General features: G+C 47.8%; 7 protein-coding genes across 11 annotated transcripts; 3 read left to right on the top strand and 4 right to left on the bottom strand.

Moving 5' to 3' along the window:
- Positions 1-571: 571 nt before the first annotated feature.
- Positions 572-8,140, bottom strand: LOC101780890 (protein CHROMATIN REMODELING 24). Of its 2 annotated transcripts, none has more exons than XM_022825159.1 (20): positions 7,615-8,140; positions 6,674-7,542; positions 6,260-6,390; positions 6,120-6,174; positions 5,672-5,908; positions 5,530-5,585; positions 5,343-5,433; positions 4,638-4,775; positions 4,469-4,552; positions 4,015-4,224; positions 3,852-3,923; positions 3,115-3,195; positions 2,922-3,040; positions 2,713-2,824; positions 2,266-2,334; positions 2,089-2,183; positions 1,623-1,751; positions 1,405-1,476; positions 1,223-1,316; positions 572-1,080 (listed from the first exon to the last, which is right to left on the bottom strand). In XM_022825159.1, the coding sequence occupies exons 1-20, from the start codon at positions 7,805-7,807 to the stop codon at positions 913-915; spliced, it is 3,075 nt and encodes a 1,024-aa protein (XP_022680894.1). In that variant the 5' UTR covers positions 7,808-8,140; the 3' UTR covers positions 572-912. The 2 variants fall into 2 exon arrangements, with proteins under 2 accessions (XP_022680894.1, XP_004959923.1); XM_004959866.3 differs by having other exon boundaries at positions 1,184-1,316; positions 7,615-8,122.
- A 467-nt stretch (positions 8,141-8,607) lies between these two features.
- On the top strand, positions 8,608-10,993 carry LOC101780490 (farnesylcysteine lyase). Its single transcript, XM_004959865.4, has 5 exons — positions 8,608-9,149; positions 9,223-9,396; positions 9,750-10,109; positions 10,219-10,394; positions 10,494-10,993. The coding sequence occupies exons 1-5, from the start codon at positions 8,667-8,669 to the stop codon at positions 10,783-10,785; spliced, it is 1,485 nt and encodes a 494-aa protein (XP_004959922.2). The 5' UTR covers positions 8,608-8,666; the 3' UTR covers positions 10,786-10,993.
- LOC101779684 lies at positions 10,994-13,530 on the top strand. 3 transcript variants are annotated; one of them, XR_002676946.1, is made up of 7 exons: positions 10,994-11,595; positions 11,895-11,963; positions 12,048-12,116; positions 12,216-12,302; positions 12,372-12,522; positions 12,602-12,669; positions 13,050-13,530. XR_002676946.1 is itself a non-coding variant. In XM_004959864.3 (6 exons), the coding sequence occupies exons 1-6, from the start codon at positions 11,008-11,010 to the stop codon at positions 13,117-13,119; spliced, it is 951 nt and encodes a 316-aa protein (XP_004959921.2). In that variant the 5' UTR covers positions 10,994-11,007; the 3' UTR covers positions 13,120-13,530. The 3 variants fall into 3 exon arrangements, 1 of the variants encoding a protein (XP_004959921.2); XR_002676947.1 differs by having other exon boundaries at positions 12,378-12,669; positions 13,050-13,131; XM_004959864.3 differs by lacking the exon at positions 12,372-12,522.
- Positions 13,531-13,681: 151 nt separating this feature from the next.
- On the bottom strand, positions 13,682-17,485 carry LOC101779292 (probable magnesium transporter NIPA4). Its single transcript, XM_004959863.4, has 9 exons — positions 17,088-17,485; positions 16,445-16,501; positions 16,266-16,356; positions 16,014-16,174; positions 15,781-15,908; positions 15,563-15,700; positions 14,483-14,575; positions 14,188-14,296; positions 13,682-14,105 (listed from the first exon to the last, which is right to left on the bottom strand). Exons 1-9 carry the CDS (start codon positions 17,260-17,262, stop codon positions 13,984-13,986), a joined length of 1,074 nt encoding a protein of 357 aa, XP_004959920.1. The 5' UTR covers positions 17,263-17,485; the 3' UTR covers positions 13,682-13,983.
- Positions 17,486-17,989: 504 nt separating this feature from the next.
- On the bottom strand, positions 17,990-19,292 carry LOC101776991 (acyl-coenzyme A thioesterase 13). 2 transcript variants are annotated; one of them, XM_022825160.1, is made up of 4 exons: positions 19,017-19,251; positions 18,688-18,939; positions 18,460-18,534; positions 17,990-18,342 (listed from the first exon to the last, which is right to left on the bottom strand). In XM_022825160.1, exons 1-4 carry the CDS (start codon positions 19,212-19,214, stop codon positions 18,199-18,201), a joined length of 669 nt encoding a protein of 222 aa, XP_022680895.1. In that variant the 5' UTR covers positions 19,215-19,251; the 3' UTR covers positions 17,990-18,198. The 2 variants fall into 2 exon arrangements, with proteins under 2 accessions (XP_022680895.1, XP_004959913.1); XM_004959856.3 differs by lacking the exon at positions 18,460-18,534 and having other exon boundaries at positions 18,796-18,939; positions 19,017-19,292.
- Positions 19,293-19,353: 61 nt separating this feature from the next.
- LOC101777400 lies at positions 19,354-21,376 on the top strand. The gene is made up of 7 exons (XM_012844875.2): positions 19,354-19,577; positions 19,687-19,789; positions 19,884-20,051; positions 20,199-20,245; positions 20,676-20,835; positions 20,920-20,983; positions 21,058-21,376. The coding sequence occupies exons 1-7, from the start codon at positions 19,377-19,379 to the stop codon at positions 21,116-21,118; spliced, it is 804 nt and encodes a 267-aa protein (XP_012700329.1). The 5' UTR covers positions 19,354-19,376; the 3' UTR covers positions 21,119-21,376.
- Positions 21,377-21,459: 83 nt separating this feature from the next.
- On the bottom strand, positions 21,460-23,902 carry LOC101778883 (ABC transporter G family member 5). Its single transcript, XM_004959862.3, has one exon. It carries the CDS (start codon positions 23,762-23,764, stop codon positions 21,734-21,736), a length of 2,031 nt encoding a protein of 676 aa, XP_004959919.1. The 5' UTR covers positions 23,765-23,902; the 3' UTR covers positions 21,460-21,733.
- Between the last annotated feature and the right edge of the window lie 296 nt (positions 23,903-24,198).

Raw genomic sequence — 24,198 nt, 5'->3', positions numbered from 1 at the left:
CAAGTCCTACTGCCACCAACACCATTGTTGCAGCAAGCACACCTCTTGTGTCCACCACCCTGCCAGTGGCAGTGGCACCATGCCCAAGCCGACCAAGCCTAAGCGCGCGCGGTCGGTGTCCCCCTTGCCCTTGCCCACCCGGCGGTCACCGGCGCCACCCAACAACCTCCAGCAGCACAAGAGGCAGAAGCCGGCAACAGAGCGGGAGGCTTTGTTGCTCCGACGATCCACGGAGCCCAGGAACAACAAGACCAAGGCTGCTGCTGCTCCTCCTCCTCCTGCACAAGACGATCTCACCAATCCCGTCATCGCCATGGATTGCTTCATCTTCCTCTGACTCACGATCGCCTCCTTCATGGATTGCTTCAGCCTTCTTGATGATGAAAATCCCTCTTCAGTACTTGGTGTAGTGCATGTATCATCACATCAAAATCACATGGTATGTATGGTATGCTGAGTTTGAGTTCCCCCCCACTGTAAAAGATTTGTGTTTTATCACTCGCACACACGCACACAAAAAAAAAAAAAAAATCGGTCAACCGCTTCGTTTGACCGAGGAGGGCGGGGAACAAAAGAGCAGAGAGCCTGCTTCCTTTACTACATCACTACATGCAAGCAACCACTATAACCAATAATACAGCTAGCTAGACAGCTAACGATGAGTCAGTCTTTGCTTGCTGCCATTTCCTCCTTGTTTGGCTTTAGGGCTGTTACAGATAAAGCCAGCCAGCCAGCAAGAGTTTTAGAGGGATAACAAAAGGACATACTACTAGTCTGTTAGTCTAGCGACGTGGTGGCCTTGTTAGTCACAACCCAGTGACTAATGCTTTGTCTTGTCTAGCAACACAACATCCATGCTGCCTGCGGTGCTTCAAAACACATTGGCTCCCCCCCCCCCAAAATAGTCACAGCCTAAACCGACAACACATTGCTCTCCATGTCCGCGCTCAGATCATCCAAGCAGATCACTTCGGTGGCCTTATCTTTCTTCTCCTTCTCCGCAGAAGTCAGCTTCTCATCCAGCTCACTTATCTGCCTCCTTATCTTCTCCCCACCGTCCGGTAGCTTCGACACCAGCACCTGCATCCAACAATTTTATTTACCCTCATATCATCACATATGTAGTTATTGGCTGAATGCAAAGATTCGCAGATTCGCTAGACAGGGAGAGGAAGAGAGTTACTGCGTTGGAGAGGGTCTGCGAAAGCCGGTTGATTCTTGCCTTAATCTCTTCAGGACTCTCTGCATGTCTGTTGCTCGGACTGTACCTTGGAGCAGTGAATTTTTCATCTTTTGGCTTCAATGCAAAAGCCGCCCTACACATACAAAACATAAGTGCAAAGTTTTAATAGACCAAGCACTACACAGAATAGAAACACAAGGTACTCAGATGAGGATCCTTACCCGCTGGCAACATAGTCAGATGAGGATCCCTTGTAATAATGCTGGGGCATCATGGGCATCCCTCGAGGTTTGCTGCACGTAACAACAGCATATATATAATAACAACAAGCAGTCAAAAACACTCATTAATGCAAGGTAGGGAACTGGGGAAGCATGGTATCCTTCATTAACCAAAAGAAGCACATGCTATGCTATGTGTCGAAAGCAGTAAGGCTAACCTGTCCAGTGCATCATTCTCACTCAATGTGGGCAGGGTTGCTGTTTTAGAGAACATCAGGCTGTGATGGCTCACGCCAGCTATTCCCTGTTGCTCCAGAAACTGTATATGCTGCCTCAAGGACTCATCCCTGTAAGATGCATAATAAACTTCTCAGCAGTTTTCAGTAAACCTGGAATTATGAGTAACTACTGCACACTGGTTGAGCGAAAAAAAAAATCTAAAAACAAGCAGCTACATTTTTCTAGGGCACTCCATTGACTTCTGCAAGTAACAAATGCTTTATGCATAATGGAATTCCTACAAAATTCCCAGAGGGAATTCAACACTTTTGCAGTGCGCAGGTTCTGCCTGATTGACACCGCAGTAATATTTCAAATTTATGTGATAGTGGCACATAAGACTATCATCAAGATCAAATTAACTATGCTCCATTAAAGGAAGTTCAACTAAAACAGATCTCTTACATAACAACTTGTTGACCATGCTCTTCTTGCAACTGCTTCTGCGTGAGGGAAACATCAAAACCTTGTTGTGGCAAACTAAAAAGCTCATGAATCTCCTGAGGGCACAAACAAGATAGCTGTAAATATCTGGTAGGAGATTGAGCAAACAATGACAGGAAATGGGATCATGAAAAGTACACTCTTGCTGAAGTAACGTGTTTGCTCTTTTTGCTCCGTAGCTGTCCTGAACAGAGCCCCCTTGAAAACCTGGGAAAAAAGATCATTTATCACTCAGCCTACCTTTCCTTTCATATATTCTTTTACAAATTTTTTAAATAAAAAATAGTAATTTGCTAAGATGAAAGTTCACAGAACAAGGCTGGAGAAATCCATGAAAGAAAAAGAGCTGTGAGCATAAAGCTATGTAAAAAGGACATCAAACATGCATAAATTCCCATTCACATCAGCAAAAAACTGCAGCTTATTCTACATGGAGAAATCAAGTTTTAGTGGTAGGGTCTATGCTGTTGCAGAGAGAAACGCAAGGATGTAACAAATATTTCACCATGTAAAACCATGTATTTCTAGCTCATATACTCCTAATAATTGCTTCAACAAACCAGCAGGTAAGAACTGATATTGAACCTGTAACTTGTATATCTTTTCTTCAATGGTTGCAGATGTCATCAAGCGGTATACAATCACATCTTTGGTCTGGCCAATTCGGTAAGCGCGATCTACGCTTTGATTGTCTGTACTGTAAATGGAAAATACAAGTATATAAGGATAAAAACTTGTAGTGTTAAACATTCATTCAAGAAAAGTGATGTGCTTAGGTGTCATTGTCCAGATACCTTGGGTTCCAAGCAGGATCAACTACTATGACGCGTGTTGCCTTGGTGAGTGTAAGTCCAAGTCCACCAACTTGTGTGGTTAGTAAAAATATTGGAGCTCCAGGACCCTCTTGGAAGTCCTGAAGGATGCAAGTATATGTAAGCAACAAAGCAGGTATGGTCAACTCTATGACATAGAGCTCACAGAAAGAACCTTCACAATCCTTTCCCGCTCAGAAACCTTGGTTGTGCCATCAATGCGCAAAAACTTGTAGCCCTCTAATAATATTGCTTCCTGTTACAACAAGCCAACAACTGAACTGTTGAGCTAATAGGCCCCAAAATGTAGGTAATCATTTTACAAAAGAAAAAATTATTACAACAGATATACTTGTCAACAAAGAAACTCTCAATGAAGATTGCAAGAACATTCTGGTGCCAAAAAGTCAAAGCATCACTGATGCTTTATGCCAGAAGTGGATCACAGGTCAAAAAGGCTATTGCCAAGCTAGTGATCATGTCATCAGATCAATTGCTGTCAAGTTCTTCCAAAGAAGTGTATCTCAACCACTACTGAAGGGGAAAAAAGCTCTATATTGATGCAGCAGTGATTACCAATGACAGTAAGCTTCAAAGACAACCAGAACAGATGTGATGTTACACTTCAGCTTGCACAAATGTGATAGGAATGAATCCATGTATTTTAGTTTCACTAACATTTACTAAAGGCAACTAACCATATATGTCATTGTCCAGTTATAAAGCTTATCCATGTGCACTGAGACTCAAGTAACGAATGGTCCAAAAAAATAATGTATGTAAGAGGCAATGTCTCGAACAATCAATGTATCAAACTAGAAGAAATGCAATCCCAAAATCACAAGAAAGTGTCATGTGCAAATGTGCTAAGGCAGGGTGAAGTACAAAAGAATTGAAATAGCAACAACTTACCTGAATAAGGTTCAGCATTTTACGGGTCTGTGAAAATATTAAGACATGATGCCCCTCTTTAACAAGGTTCCGCTGCAACATCAGATATTACTTATTTGAATTTAACACTAAGGCCAAATACATAGGTAACAACCAAAATGGGCATGCGTCCAATAATACTTACCAACAAAGACATGATGAATGATAGTTTGCATGAGACATCCTGACCAACTTCCAGTACATTATCATCATGAGCCATATCTGCAAGGTTCATAGCCATTTTTTCTACCATTCCAATGTCTTGATCATTCAACATTTCATCCATTCCTTCCAGGACACCTTCAGCAGCTTTCTTAGTCAATAGCAGTGGGTGATCGCATATTTTCTTCAGTATCTGTTGGAGAGAATAAAGCAGTGTACCAAACATAATCGCACCAATAAACATGCCCAAAAACTTTTCTATATAAGGCTATAAGGAAACTAGTTTTTGAACAAGAGAATGTGCATCCCACCCCCACACAAAGGAGAAAACACAGGAAAATCAAAGGAGTGGACCTCACAGACCCTAAGGGAGAAGAACACATGCATGCAAAGGAAGGTAAACAGTGTAACGGAATTTATTTTGAAGGTGATCTTACTGTGATTGCAGCCAATGGTGATCCCTTTGGTTGTATGGCTAAATGGACCAACTCACTTTTTAGAAAAGCTTCATATAACTTCCTCTGCACCCAGAGAAAGGTCATCAGTCGAACATCCATTAACCAATAGCTCAACCAACTTTTTACAACAATGACACCAATGTCAAACCTGGCATGGCGTTAGCTTCAGCCAGACAATTAATTCATTCTTCTTGGCTAACGTTTTTTCCTCTGATGCCCCACTGTCAAGGAAAACTTCACTTTTCATGCGTCGCAAAAAGTATGGCTTGATCCGCTCTCTTAGTTCCTGTGAAATGTAGTTCAACACCAACCAAAAAGCAGATTAAATCAAGTAATGAGCAACATACCTAAGAGTATTAATCTGGAATGGTGAGCACACAAAAAATGGAGCAAACCAAACATGTTTGCTCTCTTAGTGCTTCAACTGAAAGCATATATGCACTGCTTTCAAGGGTCCAATCAAAGATGGATCTACTACTTGGTGTATAAACGAGTCACTCATATTACAATTTGTTGATGCCTAACTGTGTTACTTTATCAAAGTCAACAATGAAGTTGTGCTTGAAGCCTACAGATTCAGTGAGTAAAAAGACAAGCCATATCCTAGCTTGGCTAAACTCTCTTGCTTATCTTTCTTTCTGAGAGTTTGCTCTGTACAGTCCTCTTCTTTCTTTTGTTTTTAGTTTTTCTTTTCTTTCAGTTGTTTTTTTCCCCACATTTGTACAGCTCCCTTTAGGCAACTTTCTTATACAGTACTGGAATATACCACAATAGCAGGGAACCAGAGTTACAATGAATCCATCCATATATTAGTAGATCATAGACAGAAGAAGTTCAAGATAGAAGTTGTTACCTTTGCTACATTTGAGCCTACATGCTTCTCTCGAGCGGTAGCACTCTTGTCATTTCCTCGAAGGATAGCAGACTCATACCTCGTTTTGAACCTGTAACAATATACAGAAATAAATACATTAGATTGAGCGATAAAGCAACTTCGGGAATGCAGGAATGATAGAGAGTAATTGAATGTATGAAATTACTGCTGTTTATCACCCAAGACATCCGGGCAACAGAAATTGAAGAGAGCCCACATTTCCTGCAATAATAATCAAACTTTTACTTGCAACACATATAGTACACCACATAAAAGTTTCAGGAATTGAGAAAGGGGATAAGGTATACCTTCAAGTTATTTTGGATAGGTGTCCCACTGATCACAATGCGATGGGCACAGGGTATTTCAAACAAGCTTTTGGCCCTTTGTGTGTTATTGTTTTTTATTAGATGCCCCTCATCAAGAATGACGTAATTCCACAATGTTCCTTCCTCATCGTCATCATCATTGTTGTAGGAATTGCCTCTTATCAGCTTGTAATTGTTCCGGACAATGTCATAGGTTGTTAGGAGGACACCACCCTCCTGTAGAAAGATGGAGTGAAACATTTGCCGGATCAATTACAGCATCTTGGGAGGGATTATGAATTTATTTTTTAAAGATGATTAAAGATGATATGAAAAAAAATGACTGGCTAGTCAAATTTTCAGTTGTTATACAATACACATTGCAAAGTTACAATAAGCCAGATCAAGATTAACCCCTAAAAGATACCCTTGTGGTAGAAGAACTTACCTTGAAAGCATATTGAAGCTCATAACTGCGAATATTTGTGCTGGGACCAGAGTAGCTGTCAAAAATGGAAAGGAATAGATGATTAGCACCAACTAACAGGACTTGGATCCTTTGAAGATAAAAGGTACAATGTACTGTACTCTCTGATCTTCTGCTTAAGGCCCACAACTGAAAGCTCCTTGGTCCAATGAGCCAGAAGTGTCTTTGGAGCAACAATGAGCACCCTCTTGATTAGGTGAGAATGAAACAATCCAGCCAGAAATGCAGAAACCTGCACCACACAAACAAGGTCGCATGCTTCCATTAGTGGGTTCCACAACTAAACGAACTGATGGCAAAGGATGAGAAGTTGTCAATAAAATTCACAATATGAAGCCAACTGGGAAATGACTAGCAGGTATAGAGTAACAAAAGAGTTATATGCTTCTGTCCGAAGAAAACAGTTTTCAGCTCCCTAAGCCTTAATGTCATCAAATGGCATTGAACAAGAAACACTAAAAAGATAAAGAAAAGAGTGCAAGCGGAAAAAGGGGAGATGAGCATGATTGACGAACCTGCATGGTCTTGCCAAGGCCCATGTCATCCCCTAGGATCCCCCCAGTTCCCCTGCAATGCAGAACCCAGAGCCACCGGAGGCCCTCACGCTGATGAGGGTAAAGCATCTTGAATATCCTTCCTGGGAGCTTGTACGGCTTGGATGTTGCAGCAGTTCCAGTTGGCTCCATCTTGAAGTCCTCGGTCTTCTCCCATCCAACATCCTCAGCATCGTTCTCCACAACTCCACGGTTTTCCTTCTCCTGACCCAGGCCGTCATCGCTGCTGTCGTCATTGTTCCTGAATGTTGATGCCTTGGGTGGCCTTCTCTTCCTTGCGACATCCTTAGCAGCATAAGCTGTGGCTGTTCTTTCCCCCTCATCACCATCGTCGTAATCAGAATCAGAATCAGAATCGACAAAGGATGAGGCCTTTGATACCCTATTTATCCTCCCCGCATCCTTGGTACCTTTGCCCTTCCCCTTGCCACGGACCGCTCCACAGGCATAATCAGTAAAGGCTGAGGCGACTGAAGTAGGTTGTGGCTTGAGCTCAGCCCGTCTGGTGATGGCCGTAGCTTCATCATCAGAGCTAGAAATGCGTAGGGGCGAGGAGGCGCCATCCTCGGCATCTGGATCCGCAGTGATGGCGCAGGGCAGGGGTGCGAGCTGCTGTTGTGTGGGCCTGGCGGTGGGGTTGGGCTTGCGGACGGAGAGCGAATCGAGGCGGGTGGTGAGGTCGTCCATGATGTCGCGGATGCTTTCGCAGTCGTCGTGGTCCTCCTCCTCGTCCTGCAAAAGTTGGTGGGTGGCGGTGGCGGCGAGCTTGCATAGGCGGCGGCGGCCCGCGAGCTTGACCTTCCTGCCTTCTTCTTCAGCGGCGGCGGCTTCTGCGAGAAGAGATGGGATTAGTGGATTGATTGATGGGAAACAGACAGGCAGGCAGGCAGCCAGTACAGTACCTGGAGGCGGAATCGGATTGGGGTTAGGGTTAGGGTCTTGGCGGCTGCGGGCGAGGCGGAGGAGGCGGTCGTTGAGGCCGTTGGGCGTGGGGGCAGCGGCAGGGTGATGGCGATCGGCGGGGACGGCGGTGGCCGGCTCGTCGATGTCGTCGTCGAGATCGTCGCAGATTTCGAAGGGCGGGGGAGACGCCATCCGCCCGCCGAGGATTCGAACCGAACCGAATCGAATGGAGGCGGGATTGGGGAGGGGAGGATCTGGCTCTGGCGACTGGCGGCGAGGGAGGGTTGGGTTTATCAGCAGGGGAAGGAAGGAAGGAAGGAGGGGTGGGGAATGGCAGCAACACCAATCGATCGATCCAAAACTCTCTCTCTCTCTTCTCTCGGGAGTTGGGGGGAGTGGAGGTGGGTCGGGCCGCCGCCATTTCAAATTTCGAATTCCAAAACTTCTTATTACGGCCCCGCCGCCTTCCAACGGGACGGATTCGCACAGCGCAACGGAAAGGGTGTTTCGTTGAACGGGATTTGTTTTTCTTTCTCGAAGGCGGAACTCCTCCCTTCAAATGCCAGGTTTCCGCCCCGCTTATAAGTAGCTGACATTTTATTTATTTCCACCTATTACGATGGTAGGCTGTTTAAAAAATTTGAGTGAAAAGTGAGAAAATTTTCGTTAGATTATAATTCAAGCACGGCCAATTCAAGCACGGCCAGTACGAATCTTTCGTCAACTTAGATTTTGGTTTCCGATTAGAAGCTAGTCAACTAAAGAAAATGGAAAAAAATAGTCAAATTATTGATCCACACTTGCACGGCAACCACTCTCGTTTTCTTGTGGGAGAGGGGTGGATATTTGAATCCAAATTAAGTTTGTGGACCTGTTCGGCTAAACTTATAAGCTAGCTAAAAAGCTGAAACAGCTGATTTATTGTGAGAGAAAAACACATTTTTTGGCAAGACCGTTGACAAAATGATACCTATACTTCAACATGACCCCGTATTACGTATTCATATTCGTATCCCCTCGCTTCTCCGTGGGATCGGCTGAGATCGGATCGATGCTGCCCCTCTTCGTCTTCCTCGTGCTGCTTCTGCCAGCGCTCCCCCTCCCCCGTGCCTCCGCCGACATCTGCATCGTCGGCGCCGGCATCTCCGGCGCCTCCACCGCCTTCTTCCTCACCAACTACACCACCTCCCTCCATGGCGCGCAGCTCCGCGTCTTCGAGCGCCGCCACAGGGTGGGCGGACGCCTCGCCACCGTCGCCGTCGCCGGTGACCACTTCGAGGCCGGGGGCTCCATCATCCACCCCCGCAACCTCCACGCGCGCCGCTTCGCCGACCTCCTGGGCCTCGCCGTCAAGGCCGGCGGCGACGACGACTGGCTAGGGATCTGGGACGGCAAGAGATTCGTCTTCCAGACGCTCCGCCCGCTGCCGCCCGGAAGCTCCTGGTGGCGCCGCAAGCTGCACGGCCTCCTCAACTCGCTGCTGCTGCTCAGGCGATATGGCCTGTCCCTGCTCAAGATGGACAAATTTGTCCAGGTTCCTCCCTCCCTCCCAAGTCCCACCTCTAATTCGCTGCTCATATCTAAGATGCACAAAATTTGGCATGCAGGAAATGCTGCAAAGGTTCATGCTCTTCTACAATGGCTTCGAGTCTCGCCCAGTCTTTGCCACGGTTGAGGAGATGCTCAAATGGACGGGCCTCTATGGCCTCACACGCAGGACCCTCGAGGAGGAGCTGCTCGATGCCGGCCTCAGCTCTCAGACTATAGCAGAGCTTGTCACTGTATGTATGCTTCTTCTCAACATCCCGCACTATATTGTCTTTTCCTCGTCTCGACCAAGCCACAGCTCTGTGCTTCCATAATTTAGTGGACAACTTCCTTGGTACTGCCTAGTTCAAAATACTCTTTGCATTTACTTCTCCAACACAGCAGCAGCAGTATTTTTGAACAGGCCAGCCAAATTTCTTACCGTCTCCAACATGTACCCTGAACAAGACAGAGATGATACCGACCCGCTCATGCTTTCTTCTGGAAGATGCCGCTCTCTTATCTCATTTTATCAGTCCCTCCCTAAAAGCATGTCGCTCTGATAAGTAGTACTACGATCAATAACGATGCATCCTATCCCTGACAGGTGATCACAAGGATCAACTATGGCCAAAGCACGCGCATAAGTGGCCTGGCTGGCGCCGTGTCTTTAGCTGGGTCAGAGTCAGGACTATGGGCCGTCAAAGGAGGAAACTGGCAGCTAGCTGCCGGATTGCTGAAGACCTCTAACGCCACCTTGCATCTCCAGGAAGGCATAGACTCGATCACTGATGCCGGGGATTATTATGTTCTGAGATCCAATACTGGGAATGAATACAACTGTACGGCGACGGTGGTGGCGACACCACTTGACGAGATGAACATTACGTTTAGCCCTCCCATCTCCATTCCACCGAGGAAGATGCAGCACACACACGCAACCTTTGTCAGAGGCCTATTGAACCCTGTAAGTGTTAGCACACCAGTCTTCTTTCTGCATGTGTAGTCCATAGCATGAACATGGCAGGATAATGACAAATAAGTCACTTGGCTTTTGCTGTTCTCTATGGTTTCAGGGATATTTCGGTCTAAACTCAGCTTCAAGTATTCCAGAGCTGATTGGTACACTGGAGCTCCCTGATATCCCTTTCTCGTGCATCTCAGTTCTGAAGAGATACAGCGAAGATGACATGACCTACAAGATGTTCTCATGCGCAAAGCTTGATGATGGTTTACTGGATCAGATCTTCAGGTAAGTAGTAGTAGTTTAATAATTATAGCTGCTCAGAGTCAGATGGCATGAGGTTGGTAAGTTGATACTATATGTTTGTTGTGTTGGTTGGGAGAGCAGCGCAAGGAAAGAGACGATCCGGATAAACTGGGCTGCTTACCCGCACTATGAAGCCCCGGAAGAGTTTGCTCCCATAGTGCTGGACGGGAAGCAGCTGTACTACGTGAATACGTTTGAGAGCGCAGCGAGCGCCATGGAGACGGGCGCTGTGGCAGCGGAGAACGTGGCGCGGCTCATCATCTCTAGGCTCTCTCTACCGATGCGAGGGGTGGAGCCTCCTGGCCCTCATATCAAGTCATTCGCTGGAGAGGATGAAGAAGGATCCTGGCGTCGGCATGTAGAAGACCTGTGAAGCAGGATTGCTGTTGTATAGCTGCTGCTGTGAGTTGCGGCGACTGTTTCGGTGCACCTGACTTGGTGATAAATGTTGTGTGGATGGATATGATCTGGTTGAAAGTTTTTTTCTTCTGAACATTAGTATTTCCTCCGTTTCAAATTGTAGATCGTTTTAACTTTTGTACCTATATTTCTTTTCAAATTATAGATGTTTATTCCTGAAATCTGAAAAAGTGGCATGTTTACTTACTTGATGGGCTGGGCCACATCGCATCGCATGACACTGGGGAGAATACAAGGGGCCAGCTGTTCACTGGGCGGTCGGGCCAGCGGTTCGGGTCTTTTGCTTGCTGTCGAACCGCCGGTTCTGCGGCGACTCTTGGTCGCGTTGTGTTGTGTGTCTTCGTGCGGAAGCAAGCAACAAGCAGTAGTAGCGAGCGCATTGACTGTCCTGTCCGGTCCGGCCAACCAAACCAGAGAGTCTGCTTCTTCTACCTCCCCTCCGCCGCCGCTCCTCCCAATCCCAACAGAGGCGTGGAGAGGAGAGGAGGTGAGGAAGAGAGCCTCAGGCATCCATTCCATGGCCTTGGGGGGCCTTCTGCGGGGCCTCGTTCCGCCGGCCGCCTGGCTGCCCTGCCACGAGCTCTTCGCCTCCTGGCACCACTGGCTCCCCTCGCTCCCGCGCCTCCGCCCGCCCGCCTCCGACGGATTCAAGCTTCTCCTAGTGCTGCTCCTCTTCTCCGCCGCCCTGGCTGAGGTCCGCTACATCGCCTCCTCCTCCATGGCGCCCACGCTCCGGCCAGGCGACCGAGCCGTCGCCGAGAAGGTCGCTCCTCTTTTCCCCCCATTCCTTCCTTGCGCTGCTTGCCGTATTACTGTATCATTATATTATCAGTGCGGTGCTACGAGTAAGGCAAATGCGCGTGCGTTACTACCCCTGATCTTCACTCCTAGTAACCTATTGCTAGATCCGCGCTTCTCAAGGATCATCGAAACTGGAAACTATGAAATACTTGCTCCGGAAACACACATCTGACAAGGAAAATCTTGGAGATATACTACAACAATGCATCTTACCCTGTCCTCACAAAAATTAACCTGATGCATCTCTATGACATCCTCCAGGTTACATACTTATTCCGGAGGCCATCTATTGGGGATATAGTGTTCTTCAAAGTGCCGACCGCCGTACAGGTTTGCCCCTCTGTTCTGCCCCGCCTGCCGTCTCTCAGTTCCTTGCATTGTCCACTCTGAAAAATGTGCGGCTTCCAATTTCAGAATTATGGTGTCAATAAGGATGTTGTATTTATTAAGAGGGTACTGGCAACACCTGGAGATTTCATTGAGGTGAACTGCAACGCTATTGTTTGTTCAATCCGATATCATCATTTTCATAGCAAGTCCCATCAGTCACCCAACATCCTCTGACCCCTGACATCTTTACAGGTTCGGCAGGGCCAACTTATTGTAAATGGTGTTGCACAAAAGGAGCATTACACAGCATCCCATGCATTGTACACAATGGAAGCAATGGTTTGTGCATACATCTCTACTCTGTGAGCATTGTCTCCTTGAACAACATTGAGGAGTTGATATTGCCAGGTCCAGGGATTTTCAAAGTGCTGTTAACAAAAGGGTTAACAGATGTGACCAGAGAATTTTCATTCTCCACAAGATGATGATCAAAAGTGGACTGGCTGCTCCATGTTGTTGACTTCTTGAGTGCCTTGTTGTAATCAACAGGCCTCAGATGGTGGATGATCTCTTCCTTCCGTCTTTCCTCATTGGCTGCATACCTGGATCCTCTACTGAAACTATTCATACTCCTGCAGCGCCTTCCTGAAGGTCATGTGTTTGTCATGGGTGACAACCGAAATAACAGCTGTGATTCTCGTGCCTGGTAAGAAACATGCTTATACCTGCACTAGCTCAAATACTCTAGTAGCATATATAACTGATTGTTCAGTTTGAGATGATCCTAGACTGCCACATTCATTGAGAAAATCCCTTGCTAAGCATAGTAACTGCAAGAATTGGAGGCAATCAATTTGGCTATAGATTGATAAGAATCAGCACTGTAAGAGTGATTTCCCAATTGCTAGGAGTTGAACAATAGTGTTTGCTTCTTCGCTAAAAAAAAGAACAATAGTGTTTGCTGTTGCCTATTTACAGTTGGTTTGTTGTTCTTGTATGGCTGTTCTGCAGCTTATTTTTCATTGCCATCTGTCTGGTAACTAACAGTGATAATTGATAATATATCTGTGGTGTCTTTTGTAACAGGGGGCCTCTTCCCATTGGCAACATCGTTGGAAGGTACATGACGTCCTTCACAAGATCCTCTTTCCAGTAACTGAGGTGAAGAGGTGCGACCCATCATCTCCAGTGTTCCTGACGGCTGATGCTGCTTCACATCAATATAGTTACTAAGTTGTGCTGAGCCTGGAGCCACTCTGTTATATGTCTACTTGTGTGAGGACTTGCCCTCGAGTGTGCTGTAGCATTGTTGTTGTACGTGATGGCCTACTCCCAGCTGTGGTTGTAAAAGAGGTCACCTCTGCCGCTCGCTGTTGGCACGTGCCCTCAGGCTGTCGTGTGTTGAGCTTATGAATTACCTGTTGATATGTATCTAAAACTTGGAAGAGGTTGCATTGGGTTATGAAGCTTATCAGCGATGACAAATGCCATAATGCTTGAACCCAATTTGTGCAAGAACCTTGGACATGATTGTGCATTTGTTCCGGATTGCGTGTTTTTCTTTTCAGTTCATCTGTGTCAGCTCGCTACATTCCCTGTTTGCATGCTGCAGGTGCAGGGAGCTCTAAAATTGCGCATCTTCATTACGCTTTGTTGAAGCAAATGACGCCACTAAACAATTGGAGTAGCAATTTCAGTCAAGCGAGCAATGTCTGGTGTAGCATTACCGGAGCAGAGACTACTTTTGTATATTTCAGGCCACGGAATAGAAATATGCTGAGTAGGGCATCCTGCGTGACCGCTTGAGGATTCCACGCTAAGACCGGGCAGATAACACTAACAGCATTACATCTCCAGTGCTAACCACTGAGAATATTTTGTGGGCATACATACAAATCTGCCACTGAAAATAAAAGGAAGCAAAAGAGGATCTCTACATTGTATTGTACCCTTAGTACAAGCCCATCCACATGCATATATATACCCTAACTTGTGTGAATTAGTGATTAGCAAAGACGCGTCAATGTGGTGCCCGGAATGATTCCGACCTCAGAGGAATTCCTTCACTGTCATTGTCTGTTTGCTTGGAGAACCGCACTGACGAAGACGTAGGAAGACGGAAGGAAGATGAAGTCGAAAGCCCTACATTCACACACGAATATGGTTTCAGAACATGCAATCCACAAAGGAAGACAGAGACGTCGGTATGGCAAGAAACTCGTACCACCATCAGCCATGTCTTTTGTTTTATGTAGAAGAAAAGTTCCAGAAAGGATCGTAACAAAGCCACACATCTCTGTCACAATTTGTGTTGGATTTTGCCTGTCCCAGTCCTGGGCAAAGATACAAAATGAAACTACAAAATATCACCTTCTGAATTCTGACTACAAGCATTTGTGGACTATGCCTGAAGCTCAAGATCGTACTTTTTTCATATATTTATTTAATGTTATTCGAGCGAAACTCATAATTTTAAGTATGAAACTGGAAAGATAAGCTGAAGCTATGGAAACACATACCTTGAACATGATGACACTAGCCAAAATGGTTAAAGATGTGAACATTGTGTAATAAATGGGTGACACAACTGCTGTATTAAAAGTGTCGAGTGCCTGCATTCAGGGAAAAAAAGAAATCACTGTCAAGCAATGAAACTTTGGCTTTATATAGTGCAACCTAAAGCTTCGTCATCGAATGATACCACCAATATTTCAGGACATTCATTCTTCATTTCCTAAGGGATCAAATCTATTGGAGTTTCCAACATCTAGGCCAGTTGGTGGACTAGAGAATAAAAAAAATTAATCATATGCCTTTATCCCAATATCCTCCTTTTTGTCCAGTAACTTCGAGAATTGTAATCTATGTTATGTTAGATCCCGGAAAGCAGGAAAGCACCACTTAGGGGGTGTTTGGATGCGAGGTACTAAACTTTAGGAGGGTCACATCGGATGTTCGGACACTAATTAGGACTAAACATGAGCTAATTATAAAACTAACTGCAGAACCCCTATACTAATTCGCGAGACGAATCTATTAAGCCTAATTAATCCATCATTAGCAAATGGTTACTATAGCACCACATTGTCAAATCATGGACTAATTGGGCTTAATAGATTCATCTCGCGAATTAGACTCCATCTGTGTAATTAGTTTTGTAATTAGATTATATTTAATACTCCTAATTAGTATCCAAACATCCGATGTGACAGGTACTAAAGTTTAGGGGGGTGTATCCAAACACCCCCTTAGTTCAGAGAGAAGAAATTAGGACCCTTTTTTTTTAGCGAAGACAGTAGGTGAAGCCCCTACTGAAATTTATATTTTATATATAAAAGAAGAAATCAATAACTTCTGTGAATAATGATTAGCAGGCAGGCATCAATAACTCCAGCATACCCCAACTTGCTTGGGACTGAAAGGCTTTGATGTTGATGTTTATATAAAAGAAGAAATCAAAACAACAACTATACAATGCCTTTATTTTTGCGAAACGACAATGCCCGTATAGGCAAGAATTGCGGAAGAGAATATTATAGAAATGAGTTGATCCAAGAAGAAAGGGAAGACCTCAGTTGTGCTTTAAAAATTCAGAATACCTTGTTCAAGTAATTCATTTGGGTAATGACACATGAGATGACAACCAGAGTAAACGCCCATGTCTGTGGATATATTAGTTGGTTCGTTCCTGAAAAGGTCAGCTTCAAAGCAATGCCAAGAGCTTTCACGCTCATAACCTGCATAGTTCGCAAAAAACTTTTGTAAAAAGCACACAACCAGAGAGGATAAATGCATGCTATATCAAGAGAACACGTACCGAGATGGAACCAACAAGAGAGCAAACACCTATATAGACCATGACATGTGTCTGCCCATAAAGTGGGACAAACCGATAAACAAGTATGACAGCTATACCGATTACCACTGCTGCATAACACATGAAAGCTGAAAAACAACATCAATGGTTAGGACTTGTGGTGTGGTGTGGTGTTATTTATCCAGGAAACATTAGGAAAATAAGTAGACAGAAAGCAACGGAATAGCAAATACCTGGTTCCGTTGCCAGATCCCACACTTCTGTCACAGACTCAATTTCACGCTCTGGTGGAGCATGAAGGACAATTGTGGTGGATCCCACAACACATAGGACACATCCAAGAATGCCGAATATGTGCAGCTTCTCCCGCAGCATTACATGTGCAAGCACAGCGCTGCAGAACAGAATATAGTTCCAGATTAGTTACAAAACCAACAAAGGTTGCAGTAAGGTAAAGTATACAGTTCTGTGACTCAAACTCGTGCCTGATAATAATGCTAAGAGCACCAAGAGGAGTGACCAAAATAGCTGGAGCAAATGCATAAGCTGCAAAATTTGCAACCTCCCCAACAATCACTGCAAAAGAATTTTCCAAAACAGACAGTACGACGATAAGCTATCTGTTAGAGCGAAACAAAATAAAAAAGAAGAGACGAGCACTAACTTGTTATCATGCCAACCCACCAAAGAGGCTCATATAAATAGGAATATCCACCGACCCCTGTTGTAACATGGAACAAAAAAGTCAGATTAGCCATTATTTAGCCGCAAGGCAATGCTTAGTAACAAAGTAGTTTATAAGGGACAGATGTGGCATTTTGGTATAGCAAATTAGCAAGCTTTGATCGGTTGTACTCCAGCTGCAGTTTTTTCCATGAACAGCAACATCTAAAATGAAATGTTAGCGTTTACCTTCGAGTTCCTAATCTCGATGACCCCCACCAACCAATCTACTACCTAAGGATACCACTCAGTAGGTTGCAAGTCTAAACACCGTCAAAGATGCCTAGATGTCAATAATTATTATTGAGGACGGTATGTGTGTGCTGAGTGAAGTTCGTATAGATAAGTTAGTCCAAGTTAGCATTAGTATTCCAAACATGTCAACTAGAGTGCCAATGGAAAATCGAGATTTCAGGGGAATCCAATCTGCAATCACTCGTGAATGAGGGTCACAGGGGGCGATTACTGATTAGGCTGCTGCATCCTAAACTCATGGAGTGAACACCAATTCTTCCATGATGCATTGAAGAAGCATCGCAAGCAAATGTCGAAGGAACCAGCAGGAGAGGAAACAGAAAGGGTACCGGCCCTGACGCCGGAGGAGGCGGCCTTCTTGAGGCCCTTCTTCTTGATGATGAAGCTGGCGCCGATGAAGAGGCTGGAGGAGAGCGCGAGCACCAGGCCCTTGATGTTGTCCGCCGACATGCCCGTGTACCACCTTCCCCCGCCGGAGGCGGAGGCGGTCGAGGCTACGTCCATGCGGGCCGACGAGGCTCACCAGCGGTCACCGCGGTGCCCTAGGTGGTGTCATGAGGAGGGGCGGTGCGCGTGCGGCAGCGAAGTGAAGGCGAGATCCCTCCCCCCCTCCCACCCTCTCCTCTCCTCTCCTCTCCGGGGGGAAGCCAGCCGGCCGGTGGTCGTCGGTCGGGTGGCGCGGCCGCGGCGAGATGAGATGGTTTCCTTCTTTTTGCCTTTTTCCTCTCTAGTCCTCTAGTCCCTACCTTGTTTTTCTTTCTCGTTTTTCTTTTCGGAATAAATAAATTGGGAAAATGACTGGTTACATTTGTTGGAATTTCCTTTTTTTTCCCCTTCAAAAAAGAAAACTAGTCCTCGGTAGGACAACTAATATGATCTCTCGGGTTTCAGCATTTGATTTGATTTGGTTGCTGGCCTACTGGATCATCAGTAGTTTGTGCATTCATTCAGGCGGATCAGAAAAAAGAAAACGATAAGTGATGGTCCACTCCACTGCAAAGAGCTAAAGCATCCGTTTCACTTGCAAAGTCAAAACATTGTTGACCAAATTTATACAATAAAGTATTAATATTTATGATACCATATAAGTACAATTAGATTCTTCGTTAAATCGGTAGCATAAATCTTCGTATAATCCCCTTTATAATTTTGATCAAACATAAAATAGTTTGACTCTCCAAGAAAGTTGGAATGACCTACAATTTGGAACGAAGTACATAAGAATGATAACTACAGTAAAGAGCCAAGAAAGATTTTATTCCATATTCCATATTAGAGTGAGTAATCGTATGGTATTATACAATATACAACCAACAATACCATATGCATTGCACAAAGAAACGAAGCTGCTTTCTGTCACAGAGACATGGTCCAAGCACACACCACACCATACTAGCTACCATACGCAGTGCTTAGCAAGGCCTCCTTGATCCAGTCAGATCAAAGTTTACTAGATGCTGCACCGAGATACTTGGAGTAACGAGCTTGAGCAATGATTTTGCCAGATTTCTTCTTCAGCTCCACAACGGCCACCCCTACTGCCTTGCCAGCGCGCAGAACCTTCGCCTCGATATCAATCTCTTCCTGCGAGAGCCAAATATGGCATGTCTGTCAGCATCTGAGCCCCTAAGAAGATCCAAGCACGCCATGATCCACAGAAATTCAACTGATTATTTATTTAAAATCAATAGTTTGGCATACTTGGGCAGAGGAAAAAGGGAAATGTGCATAGCTAATGTCAGACAGTGAATTGGAGGAGGAGTGATCTTGATACACCTACAATGAGAGACAATTCACCATAAACAGAATCATGGAACCCTCTCCTTCTCATCTCATGACAACAAGGCTAATATAAGCAGAAACCGGAAAACTGCTTATTCGGCAATCTCATGATTGATTATTCATCAGCATCGAATGCAATAGGCTCACCAGCCCTAAGATTAGAGGCTCCCTTCCCGTGTTGTGGTCATCTCCTTTTTTTTTCTGAAGAGAGCCAGCAGTAGTAATAGTAAAGAGAGGGCAGCAAAGGAAACTGACGTCGGCAAAAGCAGCATCCAGGTAGGAGATGTTCATCTCGAGTGGTGAGCCCCTGGTGCGGAGGCCGGCAGTGGTGAAGGCGGCGGAGGCAACCAGATCGACGAGGGAAGCGGTTGCGCCGCCGTGCAGGAAGCCGCCCGAGTTCTGCATCCATCGAGAATCAATATAGGAACCAGATGAGATGATAGAGCTCATAGGAAAGGCAAGCTGGCTGGGCTGACGAGTAGCCTGGAGGGGACGGTGAAGTGGCAGAGGAGGGTGCCGGGCTGGAGGGCCTGCGCGACGCGGATTCCCCTGAGGACGAAGGCGTCGTAGAACCCCGAGGGCAGATCCGCCTCCGCCTCCGCCCCCGCCGGGGATGTCTCCTCCAGCAGCAGCCGCGCCGTCTCCAACGACTTGTCCTGGGAGCCGGAGGCCATCCCGCCGATGACCAAATTTCTCCTTTTTCCCCTCCGGTGGCGGATGGAGCCTGCCCTGAAGGCGGAAGACTGGAACTGGAAGAGGGAGAGGAAGACGAAGGCGCCCCTTCGTCTTTACGCTTTCAAAGGTGACTCACGTATAACGACGCCTTCCCAGCCGAGATGGCGGCGCCCCCTGGCATCACGATGCCGGCCGCCGTCTTCGGCGAGGCCAAGCCGGAGAACGACGCCGATGCTCTCCCGCGCCGCCCCGTGCTCTTCCACGCCCACGCCCACTCGCAGGGGCCCCTCCGCGTCGTCGCCACCGACCTCCGCTCCCTCGCCTGGCACTGCTCCCTCGACCTCGACGACCTCCAGGACCTTGTACGTGTCGCATGCCTCCCTCCTCCTCCTCCCATCCATCCATGGTTGCTCCTGATGTGTGTCTTATCTTGTGTGTTGGGATTCATCCATCCATGGTTCAAATCCAAAGCAAGATGATGTTGGCATCGGTGGCTCCTGCTCCGACTTGCTCGACTACCTCTATTCTTCCTTGTCTTCCGGCCAAGTCAGGATCCGCTTCCCTGTCGACCAAGGTATTCAGATCATCTCTTCTCCCTTTAGTCCCTTCTCCTCCTACATGGCTACATCCTATGACGAACAATAGCAAGCCATCTGTATGTTATGCAGGCCCTGGCACTGCTACTGCTAAGCTTGTGGCTACCAAGGCAAAGGGGCTACCTCTCATAACTCTCTCTCTCCATCCTGTTGCTGCCTCTGAGCTCGAAGATGCCATTGCCGATTTCTCCATTGCGCTCTATGCATCTTACAAGACCACGCAGGAACATGCATCCAGAGGTGATTCCTGTCACTTGATCTTCTTTTCTTTGCTGCCTTTCTTTGCCTGTTTGTCAACCACCCCACCAGTTTCTTCAGTTTTCATTGCAATAGGGAAATTCATTTTTTTTTCATCTCTACTCCAATTCAGTTTTCCTTCTTTTGCAGAACAAGAGCGATTGTCACAACTCATGGACAGTTTAGCATCTGAAAGAGTAGGTTATCCCGTCATTGCCACTTAAATTATTAGTAGCCACTAGTGCTCTTGCTGCTGCTTGACCAACATAGTTGGGTAAACAAAATCTCTTATTTAATCTACATATTTGCCTGCCAGAATGCCGAACAGTTTAGCACTTGTACTCCTAGGTTGCTGGAGCATGTCAAAACAGTTTTTGGCAGCCTAAAACTTGACTCGTGGGTGTTTGATGTATATAAATGCTTATATTCAGTACTTCATTCTTTTCCTGAAATCCTTCTGAGTCATGATTCATGAAAGTTCCAACATCTTTGCTTTTATGTGCTTTCATTGTGATTTTATACGGCAAAGCACATCGTGTGCAGATTTCTTGGTCCAATATTTGGATATTCAGAATGCATTGCGATGATGATTGTAGTCCTGAAAGCATTTAGTGTTCCATTTTCCAGGAAAAAAATGAAGTAATGCAAAAACAACTTGAAGCCCTTTCATTCCTTGACAAAAGAAAGGCAACAAAGCAAAAGCTGGTGACTGATCAGGTTCCAAGTGTATCTGGTGCGCCTCCAGTCTCTGATCAAGTTATTGTTCCTGTGCAGCAGCAAACATCAGGTTACATGGCTTCTTCCTGATGCATAATTGCAAGTAAGAAAATAACCTAAAACTCTGTCAGCTAACGGGTTTGCATGCCTGCAGTGGCTTCACCTAGCAAAGTTCCTCCTGCTAAAGCTGTGAAGCGGGTGGCCCCTGTGCCTCGGAGGTTGTACTCAACCCTTGAAACAGTACTTTTAGCAGTGGTAAATGTTGTTACTTATGTTTGCTGTTGTTTTTTAGGGCAAGAGTACGAGGAGCTTTGTTGCAAGATACTGAAGAAAATGATGATTGTGATAGTTAGATGTTGCTGATTTACTGGCGTTGGTTAACGCTGTGGCATGTAAACCTACTACATTTGGGTGACAGTTACAACTGTCAGGTTTTTTTTTGGCTGCTTGACTTATGTCAAACTTGTGGAACCGTATATGCAGCTCATGGTTTAGAAAAGGGTATAGTGCTAACAAGAGGGAATTGTTTTCCCCAGCATATTTCGTCTATGATTCTGCTCTCCATGAGCTTATGGTGCTTATCATTATGCATCTATCAGCTGATTCAGTAATGTTTTCTTCTTCATCTTAATGCTTGTTTGTCCATCTAGATTATATAAGTTGGATTATGGGTCATGAGTACTATGGTAAAATATCTGAAATAAGCTACCTGGTCCCATAATTATCTTTTAGGCTTCCAACTTTTAAATACACCGACGTCTTTACAGAGGAGATGGCCGGGAGCTAGCCGGCCCGGCGGCGGGTGTGCCGCCTGCCGCGGGTGGCGGGGGACCCCCGGATGGGTGGGGTAGGTTGAGGTCATATATTTCACTAATGTGCGATTTGAGCCGTCCGTTGAGATCCAACGATCCAAAATTCGACAGATCTGAAGGGTTTGAAATTATACAAGTTCAATTAAGCCCTTATTATCATCTGGCAGCAGCGAGTGACACGGACGGTGTTGTAGCAGAGGACGAGGCCGCGGCGCCGACGATGGCTAGCTGGCTTTTGAGGCGGCGGCCGAGGCTGATGTCGGCCATGGCCCCTCTGTTGAGCGCGAGGGTGCACCTGATCCTGAGCACGGCGTAGCCCAGCAGCCTGTAGGACGCCATGAAGGCCACCATGACGCCGACGTTGCGCCACCGGCACTCCTCCCCGAGGCCCTCGCGGCGCAGCACCTCGTCCCCGGTGGCCACGCAGGAGCCCAGCGCCCGCACCACGCACCTCCCGCCGCCGGCGAACTCGTTGACCAGCAGCGCCTCGAACGGCCACTTGAAGAGCGACAGGTAGTGCATGAACACCCAGCACCCCGGCATCGCCGACCGCGCGATGAAGTAGCCCGAGAAGAGGAAGAAGGAGCCCATGACGCCCTGGATCGCCGCGTTCCCCACCACGAAGTCCGGCGCCGCCGCTGCGAAGCACACCACCACCGAGTTGGCCGTGTACAGGATGAGCCACACCACCAGCAGGAAGTAGCCGAACGCCGCCGCCGTGCGCCGGAGCCCCGCGAGCCAGTACACCGGCGCGGCGAACACGACGGCGAGCGCCAGCTGGAAGGGCAGGAACACGACGGCGTTGGCGAGCGCGTAGGAGGACACGCGGTAGGCCCCCGACGACGTCTCCTTGGCGAGGATTTCGCGCTCCTGCAGGAAGATGGGCAGCGCCTCCGTGGTGGAGGAGAGGAGGAAGGTGAGCAGGAAGGCGAAGAGGCCGACGCGCTCCGCCACCTTTTCCTCGCCGAGGTCGTAGAAGATGGAGCCCAGCGCCAGCCCCGCCACCAGCATGCACACCGTGCGGCACGCGAAGAGCTGCCGCGTCCGCGCCACGTTCTTGAAGAAGCGCTGCGACAGCACCGCCACCTCGCGCGCCCGGGAGTTGGCGTACCGGCTGCCCGTCTTGGCCATGGCTGTGGTCTTGGCGGCGTCCTCGTCGGCCACCTGCTGCTTGCTGTGCAGCTGGAACAGCTGCTGCAGCGTGCACCGGCCCTCCCGGGAGGACGCCGGATGGGGCTGGGGATCGGGCGGCGCCGCCTGCTGTGGGCTGGTGAGGTGGCGGCGGTGCAGGCGGAGCGCGTCGACGGAGTCGATGGAGAACTCGACGGCGTCGACGTGCGGGGGCAGGCTGAGGCCCGCGCCGGCAAGCAGGGAGCGCAGCCCGTCGATGGTGCCGTGATGGAGGACGGAGCCAGCGGCGAGGAGGAGGACGGAGTCGAACATCTTGACGATGCGCGCGCCCGGCTGGTGGATGCTGAGCAGCACGGTCCGGCCGCGCGTCTCGGCCATGGCGCGGAGCGCGCCCACGATCTGGAGCGCGGAGGCACTGTCGAGGCCGGAGGTGGGCTCGTCCAGGATGAGCACCGCGGGGTCGTGGACGGCCTCCACGCCGATGGAGACGCGCCTGCGCTCCCCGCCGGAGAGGTCCTTGATCCTGGTGGCGGCGGCGCGGCGCAGGGTCAGGTCGTCCAGAAGCGCGTCCACGCGGGCGTCCATGTCCTTTCCGGGCAGCGTCGCGCCCAGGCGGAGCCGCGCGCTGTAGAGCAGCGTCTCGCGCACCGTCAGCAGCGGGAAGAGCACGTCCTGCTGGGTGACGTAGCCGGAGACGCGGCGGAGGTCGGCGCTGGTGGCGGCGGTGCCGTCGAGGAGGAGCAGCTCGGGCGCCGGGGAAGGGGAGAGGCGGCCGGCGAGGATCTCGAGCAGGGTCGACTTGCCGGCGCCGCTGGGCCCGACGATGGCGAGCAGCTCGCCGGGGCGCGCGCGGCAAGTGACGTTGCGGAGCACCTGGCGGACGCCGCCGCCATTGAGCTGCTGGTGGTGATCTTGGGCGGCGTCGTCGTCGGACCTGCTCCAGACCTTGAGAGGAGGATGGTGTCGCGATCGGCCGGTGGAGACGGCGATGCGGTAGCTGATGCCCCTGGCCTCGATGTCGCAGCCGCCGCCGGCGCAGGCTTTCTTCGCCTTCATGGCTATGGTTGATGTGTTGATGGGGATGCTCTCAGGCTAGGACATGGAGAGAGCAGCTCGCGAGTGGCCGAGGAAGGAGGGAGCTGACGACGCCATGTATGCTTATATGCTCTTTGTCTGGTGTAGTAGGCAGTAAGTATGTACTGTAGCAGAATGATTATATATTGTTGGGCAGGCAAGGGCCAGCGGTTAATGATTAAGCAAGTGTCCCGTATCATGTTCATGTACGATGGAGAGAGATCTAGCTGTGTCACCTGTCATGGCCATGGATGGCTCCCATATTTTCGTTGCACGGTCATCATAAAGTAACTGTGCCCAATGTGCCCAATAACACTTCATCTGTTACCAAGAATACCATTTTAGTTTTTTTAATAAAATGAAACACAATTTCATACATAACCTAAATCATTTATTTTGAAATTATAACATGCTCA

Source organism: Setaria italica, chromosome III (assembly GCF_000263155.2).
Source record: "Setaria italica strain Yugu1 chromosome III, Setaria_italica_v2.0, whole genome shotgun sequence".
Classification (NCBI taxonomy): Eukaryota; Viridiplantae; Streptophyta; class Magnoliopsida; order Poales; family Poaceae; genus Setaria; species Setaria italica.
This window is presented reverse-complemented; position numbering and strand designations above follow the sequence as displayed.